The sequence below is a fragment of the Rhagoletis pomonella genome, unplaced genomic scaffold (assembly GCF_013731165.1).
Source record: "Rhagoletis pomonella isolate Grant_MI unplaced genomic scaffold, Rhpom_1.0 Rhpom_scaffold_00009, whole genome shotgun sequence".
Taxonomy (NCBI): domain Eukaryota; kingdom Metazoa; phylum Arthropoda; class Insecta; order Diptera; family Tephritidae; genus Rhagoletis; species Rhagoletis pomonella.
In genome coordinates this window covers 41,229,692-41,239,410 of record NW_023458563.1, presented here as the reverse complement: position 1 = coordinate 41,239,410, position 9,719 = coordinate 41,229,692, and the positions used below count along the sequence as shown (strand labels likewise).

The window sequence follows — 9,719 nt, the reverse complement described above, 5'->3', positions numbered from 1 at the left end:
CTAGAGGAGACTACAACTCAAAACACCCACAATGGGGATCTCGCCTCGTCACTCCTAAAGGCCGACAACTATTTGCGGCTATAGCACGATTAAATCTTCACTCAGCCTCCATAGTCTCTCCAACGTGTTGGCCAACCGATACAAAAAAAAAATCTAGACTTAATAGACTTTTGCGTGTTTAAAGGTAATCATAATGGGCGTTGCCACGCTCATTGGCCAAAAATTAACAATATTCTTATTTTAAGTATAAAAATTATTGTAAATATCAATTTTTAGTAAATAAGATTCAGTAGTTACTAAAATATCGTAGTTTTCGTATTTCTGAAAACTACCGTTATATAGGAAGTGGGCGTGGTTTCAGTCCGATTTCGCCCATTTTCAAGACCACCCTACCGTGGGTAAAGGGCGTCCCAAGGATGGTTTTAGGCTAAACAAAAATTCTATATGTAAAGGGGGCGTGGCACCTCCAATACAAACTGAATTTTTTCATACTCCATATCTCCGGAAGTGTTCTTGGTAGATATACGAAATCAATCGTATACTCTTGGAGAAAAATTGGAGCTATTGGAAAAGGGGGCGTGGCACCTCCAATACAAACCAAATTTTTCATACTACGTATCTCTGGAAGTGTTCATGGTAGAGTTCTAGAACTTAGCATGTAGATATATGAAATCAATCGCATACTCATGAAGAAAAATGGGAGCTATTGGAAAAGGGGGCGTGGCTCCTCCCATACAAACCGAATTTTTATACTGCACATCTCTGAAAGTATTCATGGTACAGTACTGGAACTGCGTGTGGAGATACATATGTATGTATGTATATGAAATCAAGCCCATACTCATGGAGAAAATTGGGGCTATTTGAAAAGAGGGCGTGAGGCCTACAAACGTACCGACTTTAAGCTATCTTTGAATGTATTTATAATTCTTCTGTAGGTGTGTTTGTGAGTGAAATCCTCCAAAATGGTTGTACGGATTATAACAAAATTTTTTGTGTTTGTTTGAGTGGGTCTCTGGATGGTTTACAATTTCACAATTTAATCCGCCAGTTGGCGCTGTAGTTGAGTTATTACTAAAAATCTTATTTATGATCCGATTTGGCTAATATTTTAAATATGTATTGCAAAAACGTGCTGCCAAGTGGCGCTGTGGATGTGATTTTCCAATATTATTATGCGTTCAAGATTTTAAGGTATTTCTTCTGAAATAAGTATATGTATATTGCATTTCTGTAGAACAATGATTCGCACCCATTTTGAAATTGCCACCCACTATACTGTTAAACTTCTAGGACAGATTCACTATAGAACCGGGTCATTGTTGCCGCCAGGGAGTGAAGAGGAAAGAATTCTTCAAATTTATTTCATTTTGCGAATAACCTTGCTATGAAATGCTGCACAATTGGAGAATTTCAAGAACTTCTTCAAGCATATAATGCTTTCCTTAGGTTATTTAAAGCGGCAAATTACCACCAAACCATAATCTTAGCAGATGAATGTGCCAATGATAATCGTAAACGTTAATTGTTGGTGAAAATGTTGGACCAAAGAGTTTCAATAAAAAAATAAAAATTTTGGGCGGGACGAGGTTCGCCGGGTCTGCTATTATTTTGATATTTGCGTTTAAAATTTAATATCGGGCGGTGTTATATGTATAATGAGCTAGACATTTATAAAAAATATTAATATTAATTGTGCGAGTTCAACCTATAAAGATTAAAACCAATAATTAATTTTTAAGTTTTATTTTTTCGCTCAAAGAAAATCATGATTGCTTAATTTTTTTATTTTTCACTTAAGAATAATGCTCATTAAAAAACTCAAAAGCTTTAACAGCATGATTTCTGCCGTATCCTTTTCAGAGGTATCGACACCTAAAATTTTTAGGTTAGTTAGATTTCAGTTGGTTGCGTCTGTATGGCTTTTTAAATGTTATAAATAATCATTATTTCTGAGCAAAAAAAAAACAAATTAAAAAAAAAAGATTTTTTGCTATCGAAAAAATAAAACTCAATAATAATTATTATTTTTAAGCGAAAAAAATAGAAATCGTAAAATAATGATTGATTGCTGATTTATATTATTTTACTCATAATGATTACCATCCCTGGTTACAACTGCGTTAATGAAGATCTTTGCGCACATTGTCGCTTACGATAAAATTGCAGGTACGCGAAAGTGTAAACAAAGCAATCGATAAAGTTTATTTCATTTTTTCTCCCTAAGATATTAAAACTTGGAAACTTGGGAACATGCTTGTTGGTCAAAAGCCTTCAAAGCGCTGTCAAATTAAACGTTCGCCTATTTAAAACTTTGGGCGCTTACAGGCCAATTTAGTATTCACGCACTCCGGCAATTGCCTGCCAAAAGTTTATCATATTTAGTCATACAACATGGGGCCAACCGAAATTGAACCGTGCGCGAAAAAAGCTGTCTCAATTCCCACCGTTTGTTCTGCGTGAGATTTTGCTTTGATGTTTCGTTCAGTGACATCAAATGCAAAGACTATTTCAGTTTACGCAGAAAAACATATTAGGCGAAGTACGTAAACAAACGGCGTGGCTTTATATAAGGTCGGGCTGTTAGAGCAAGTGAAGGAAAGCTGCTCTTGGCCAACCTTATAATAATATTATTATTTTGGCGCTTTCACTTCTGCTAAGTGTTTGGCAGAGCTTCTCATCCAATGGAGGGACCTACAGTTTTATGCCGCCTCCAAACGGCAAATGGATCTAACGAGAAAAGCTTTTTCAAGGCAGAAATACACTCGGAGACTTGCCATTGCCTGCCGAGAGGCGACGGCAGTTTAGAAAAAAACTTTTGCTGTATTTCTTTTGGGATATTGCTTAAACCAACGATCGACCCTTGTTCCTACATAGTGGCAGTACCCACCTCTAATCATTCGGCTACAGCGGCCAACCTTTTACTATATTTCCAATATTTTTACAGTTCTTAAAATGAAACAAGCAAAGCGAGCCTGTGTTGGGCCAATCGCTTAATGATGACATGGAAAGGCTTGTCATCAACACCGTTCAACGTTAAGATGGGAAGTAAAACCGAGGGTCCTTCAATTTGTGTTCCACTCAGCGTTGCCGAAAGCTTTCGCTGAAAAATCGTCAATTTACCCCAAAAAAATCGTCATTTCGTCCAAAATATAAAATTTTTGTTTCTTATATTTTTGTAACAATAAAAAATACAAACAAAATTACATAAATTACGTACAATAAATATGGCCGCTAGGGCGGAGTGATTTGTTCGGAGCAATATTTTCAACAAAAGTGTATAGCAAATTCAAATTCTACGATTAATTGTAAGCCGAAATGGCGAGAAAACTGTATACCTAAAATGACGTTTAACTCTCCCAATTTTCAAAAGAAAAAGCAGTATATTTCATGAGGAAAACATCAGATTTTGTAAATGAAAAGTTAATTCCTTTCAGAGAAAAAATATAATACACAGATTTTTCTTTTAAAAATTGGCAGGGTCAACGTCTACTTAGTTTGTTCACCATTTTTGGTTATAATCGAACTTCGAATTCCAATATGCCCTACATTTTTTTCGAAATTAAATTACTCCGCCCTAATCACCACACATTACAAAACCAAAGGGAACCCACACTGCATATGGGTTACTAAAGGTTGATTTGTAATTGTAACCGACAATTTAGATTTACGATTTAAAACACAACTGCTTTTAAATTGTTGAACTCCACTGATGTTAAGTTTTTGAAGATTTTGATCTAGTTTTAAAGTGTAACGGGGGCATTTATTAACGATGATAATCTTAACTCAACAAATTCCTTCTGCTATTTTTCTGTCTCTTTCAAATGAGTGTCAGCAGTGCAAATTAACGATTTGGTTATAATTCTAGAACAAATTTAATATAACTAAAAGCACGGTTCAAGAACAAAACTAGATAAGTAAATGCGTGGTTGTATTTTAGATTACGTTTTCAGTTAACAAATTTTGTACATACATAGGCACATATATGTATGTATATTTACATACATACATATATAATTAAATGGATAAACTAAAAAAAATCGTAATTTCGGGTGGAAAATCGTCAAAACGTCATTGAGCTAAAAAACGTCAAATTGACGACGAAATCGTCAATGCGGCAACGCTGGTTCCACTATCAAAATGCACCTCAAAAAATGGACGGGACGTTCAACAAACAAATAACTACATATGTAATTGTATTTTTTATTTAAAAAATGATAATGAAAAAATACATCAATTTATTTCTCTATATGTTAGCAATAATTTGTATTTTTAGAGTTTTTCAAATAGATACGTATGTATTTTTTTACAGGCAAGGAAATTTAGTGTAATTCAAAATAACAGTTCACAGAATCAAACATCTTGTATTGTTTATGCGCGTAAAGTTCATTGCCGTGATAAAACTCACCTTCTTCTTCTAGAAAATCGTACTCCACTTCCGCTTCGAGCCATTCATAACCCGTATGATCGATTGGTAGAATTGAATCGGTATTAGACGTCCCAGTTTGCTTTTCATTTGTTGTAGCTGCCATTATGGAAGCCCGTTTTCGCGAAGATAAACAATTACCACTACGTATACTCTTACCACTGGCATTACTGTTTTTTCCATGCTTTATTTTTGATTTGAGTGACGTGGAAACATCATCGAAAACATCTTCTGTTGCTTTTTGGGAATGTGAAACCGGCGATTTAGAAATTGGTTTGTGGTTTGTGGTTAATAAAGGTAAATTTGAAACTATCTGTGGTGGTTGTGTTTGACGTTGTTGTTGATGTGATAGTACGGTAAGCGGCTGTAGCGGCGCTTGGGTGGTTGTATGCGCAACTGTTTGTGTTTGTGTTTGAGTTTGAGCCCGGGTAGAAGGCTGTTGTGATTGGCTACTTCCATTGATATTGCAGTTGACATATTTTGGCCCTTCGAACCACACTAATCCAATAAAGAGCCAAACAAGATTCGGTCTAGGCCGGTTACGGCCAACACGCGCTGTATTAGCAGACGCTGTGAACGTTGACGACGTTATCAATGCTGGCGTTGGTGCTGGACTCATCATATCCTTTCGCGTTCGGTCACTCAAGGCAATAATTTTGGTGTTCGCTAGACGCATTCCTGCTAACACAGATCCTGCTAAAATAGATCCAGCCGCTGCTTTTGATAATATAAAATGCACGGAAGGGGCATTTGTTGGGATTGTTTTGCACGCATTGAGGTCCCAAATACCAAAACGATGATTGGTTATATGAAATAATGTGTCTTTTTCACTACTCATATGTTGCTGCTGAAGAGTGATGGATTGTTGCTGCTGCTGTTCTTGTATATTTATTCGTCGTCGGCGTCGTCGTCGTCTTCGTCGACGATGTCGCTTCCAATTGTTGCAAAAAAGTTTACATAAGTTATTCATTTTTAATTGTTGGTCGTTTGCAATGGAAACCATCTGTTGCTGTTGTTGTTGCTGCTTCTGTTCTCTTGACACTTTTATTACAATTGCCCTTGACCTTGGGACAGATATTTTCACTCGAAGCGCGGCTATTATATACCGGTAAAAATATTCCGCCATATGGATTAATTGATGAAAAATATATTTGCTTAGATGCTTTGCACTACAACGAGCAAATCGCATGAACTTTGTTTTTTTGCTAAATAAAATCTCTCCGTTTAATTTTGTGGCCGTTTTTGTTAACGTAGTCACATCTTTAGTAGAGTTAAAGCAATGTGCGTTTTGATAGCAGTGCAGTGACCGACAGGAAAACCAGACGGGACATTCAAAACAGAGGCAGGTGGTACTTGTTAGACCTTGTGGTGGAAGAAAATTTCTGAAGTCTTCTAGTTGTTGTGGTACTTTTTGCTTTTTTGCCGGATTTTGGCTTGGTTGCTGTTTTTGGGCCATCTTTCCTGCCCTTGGATGTTTTTTTAATTTAGAGGGTTGATTATTTAATCTGGTGGCTACATGACAATATGGACATGTGATAGATGTTGAATGTAATTTTGCCAAGCAACAGCAACAATAACAGCGATAAAAACAGTAGTAACGACAGCAATTATAGTAGCAGTATATACAATGCGGATAGTTAAATGCATGTTGCCTATAATGCCGTTTCCAGCACCAATACCAAGTACACCAACAATCATCACTCGAATTTCTTCCAGAAATGCAATTGCAGCGACGATAACAACAAAAACACCAAAAGCAACAGCACAAGTCAAATTTCATAATAGCATGCATGCATTCATTCCAATCGGTATTTTTACCTTTTCTATTTTGATCCTCTTGTGCGGGCGCACTTTTATTTTTCGCATTAATCGGTATGCCTAAATTTGCTGGCCTTTTTTGATTTGTTGACATTGTAGATTTGGTAAGCTTTGCACTAGATTTAGCACTTGTACTGGTTAAGAGATCGTGAAGCCTAGGATTCTGTCTCATCAACTTTCCATATTTTGTCTTCTTCCGTTCCACTACAGCTTCATCCCTACCTCTGAAAATTTCATGTTCAAGTTTTGAAATGCTGCTGGATTTAGTTCTGCGTTTGTTTAATTTAACCATGTTTGGTTTGGACGGTTTTAAATAACGGCTATTATTATGCATTTTCACATAATTATTGTCATAGGTTTCTATTATAGTGTTGGCTATGTCAAATAATGGTTGAAATATCAAAATCATTCTATATTTTTGATGCGAATGTGACCTATTGCAATCGCTACAGATCTTGAGTCCACCAACACTGTAATTTTCCTGTTGTTTTTTGCTGCTATCGATACCATTAAAATATTGGCAAGCGTAATATAAATGCAAAGTTTTCACCTGCTCACATATTACTGCAGAAAAGGCTAATTGGTTATGAAACAATCGGTTTTCTTGTGGCACCAGAATATAAAGTACATGATCTGTTAAAAAAGGCGTATTAAATGTCAGCGTGACGGGATCCATTAAAAGCGTTGTTAGCAAAAAATTATGACAGGTCTTTTTAAAATTTTGTGCAATTATGGCTGTTGTTGCTGTAGGTACTCCTGACAATAATATTAGTCTTCCTGTGGTTGTACACGCAGTTCCGGCGTCTGATGATATTGTCATTTCGGTGGACGGTGTAGTAGCCCCTTGTACAAAAAGTGCAAACATTTTTCCAGTTAGCACTGCAAAAATTGTCAGCTGATTCTGCCGGATTGCATACGGTAGCTTCGGGATATGATCTTGCCTCTTTTTTAATTTGAGTGTAGCAAGTTTTATGAGTTCACAAACACAGTTCAGTGCAACTGCCCTTTGATTCCGTAATCGTTGCCGTTGAAATAGTTTTCTCGAAATACTCCAATAAGAGCAGCAGCAGAGTAATAGAAGCCAACGCCAGAAAAGTACAGTTCGCTTGCGAACATAGCGCAGTGTGAGTGGAATTACTTCTACGAAAATTGCAAGTAGCATACACAATGTTATCTCGAAGATATCATCAGAGCGATGTTGGTTGATTACTCCAGCAACACCTCGATTACTTTTAGCGTTGCTCCCTTTAGTACGCTCTTTTCGTTTCCATTGCTGCTCCAGACTCCAACTTTCAATGTTGCCTTCGCTTTCCCTAACAATTTCACTTTCGTTCTGGCGGCGAAAGTGACTTTCTACATTTCTATAACTGATAGAATTGCGCGCATCATGATTATTAATGCATAGTGTAAAGTAAACATTCCATACGGTTAAAATTGTGGCTGCCGTTGAAGATGGACAATTGGATTCTGCATGAGTACTTAACGTTATATTTGATGTTGTTTTCGTTGGTAATAGCCAATATTTGGTTATGGCGTTATTAGTGTTGTTCACAGTTATCGCATTGGATAGTGGTAGCAATAAAATTGCAAGGAACATTGGCTCCAAACAGCAAATCATACAGAGTTTAAACACATTTAATACTTTCATAACCGCATGTGTTGTTAATGCTGAAGTGTTGATTATCAATAGCTAAAGTTAAGAGCATACATACATATTTTACTCATTGGTTATGAAGCTAATTAAACTTATGCAGTGTAGGTACTTTTACATATAGGTACAGTTGTGTTCAAAAAATATAATGTCGCTACAGCTCAGAATGACAAAACCTATTTTTTTGCATGTTCTAATTTACAAATTGAAGATTTGTGTTAAGATTTTTATAAATGGAATGTAACAAACAGAAAAATCAAAATAAATTTATACTTTTGGTACGTTATGAGTCTTTATGATGTACTTACTTATACATATGTACATATGTACCAAAAACCTGCTGTTAAAAAAAATAATACGGCTTAACTTGAGAAGCTCTAACATTTAAGGAAATAAAAGTTCCACCATAATTATGATTCTTTCAGTTATTTCACTATTTTTTAATGCAAGACTACTACAGCGGACAAAATAGAGGGCAGTCAAAGAGCGGAGAAGCGGGATAGCAGCTAATAGAAAAACCGTGTCCGCTGAAAACGCGCCGAGACGCTGAGTGCGGCCGAGCTGACAACCCTCAAGACGTCATCATGGATGACGTGTTTAAGGGATGGATGCATCTTATAGCTTTTTTCGGAGTCTATTTCAGGCCAGGTATGCTCCTTGTGGACCGCAAGGATGAGATGACGGTCACGTGGCTGACAAGCGTGTCAGGTAAGGTAGAAATTTCAACCCCTAAGCACGAAGAAAGGAGATGAAATCCGCGGTCCCATAACATGACGGTCTTCCTCCTGACGGACTCAACACCTCAAGATGGCTAGTCATAAACAACTCTATCGAAAACACGGGCCTACGTCTAAAAGTGGACATTGACAAAGACGATTTCAACAGTGTCAGGCGGGACGGCTTTAGACTGAACTACAGGTTTGGCAGCATTCCGATTAAACCTTGGAAGCAAAAGTCCACGGGCGACAGCCCGACTGCAGTAGAGGCTGGTCAGGGAACATCACAGCGCGAACGAGCAAGGGAAGAGCTGATCCCGACTGAGAGCAGCATTTAAGGTTGCCAGATTTTTTTGCGCATAATCAGTATCTTAGACTTTTTCATGCTATAAAAATCAGTAAAGTTTTATCCAAAGCAAAATTATGAATGTAAGTAACAAAAAATTTCTTTTATAACGCCAGATTATTTGCATTTAACAATACTTTGGTACAAAAATAAAATGTTTTTCATATAATAAAAAAAATGTTATTAATTTTCACATGAGTGTACATTTTAACATGGTTTAATATCCATATAATATCATTGTACACAGGAGCCAATGAATTATTTAATACTAGCAATTACCCGGCGTGCTTCGCTGCGACTTAAATGTGTTTTTGTGTTATAACTCTCCCCCTAAGCTCTTATGGCCTCATTTACAAAATATTTTTAAAGAACTTTATGAAGTTAGATTTAAGAAAAAATCGATCTATGAAGCATTGTTTATTTTTTTTTTTGAGTTAATATATTTTCGAAGGTAATTAGAAAATAAGTAAAGAACCGACTTTAATAATATTGCTGTACATATTTGTATAGTAGGGAGATTTTTTCAAATTATATAAATATACGTTATTTGAATATTGAATTAATACACGTTTGAGGAAAGGGTGCGATAGTAGACTCCAGTTATAAGATTATAAATTAAATTTCCAAGAGAAAGTCGGTTCTTTACATATTTTCTAATTACCTTCGAAAATATATTAACTCAAAAAAAATAAACAATGCTTCATAGATCGATTTTTTTTTTAAATCTAACTTCATAAAGTTCTTTAAAAATATTTTTTAAAT

General features: G+C 36.1%; 1 protein-coding gene across 1 annotated transcript in view; it reads right to left on the bottom strand.

Annotated features, from left to right (window-relative positions):
- LOC118745523 overlaps positions 1-9,719 on the bottom strand; it is a gene marked incomplete at its 3' end in the record, with an annotated part of 31,827 nt that overhangs the window by 18,339 nt on the left and 3,769 nt on the right. Inside the window, 1 exon segment of the mRNA XM_036478970.1 lies at positions 4,409-7,934. Within this exon segment, the coding sequence (XP_036334863.1) occupies positions 4,409-7,934 (3,526 nt within the window).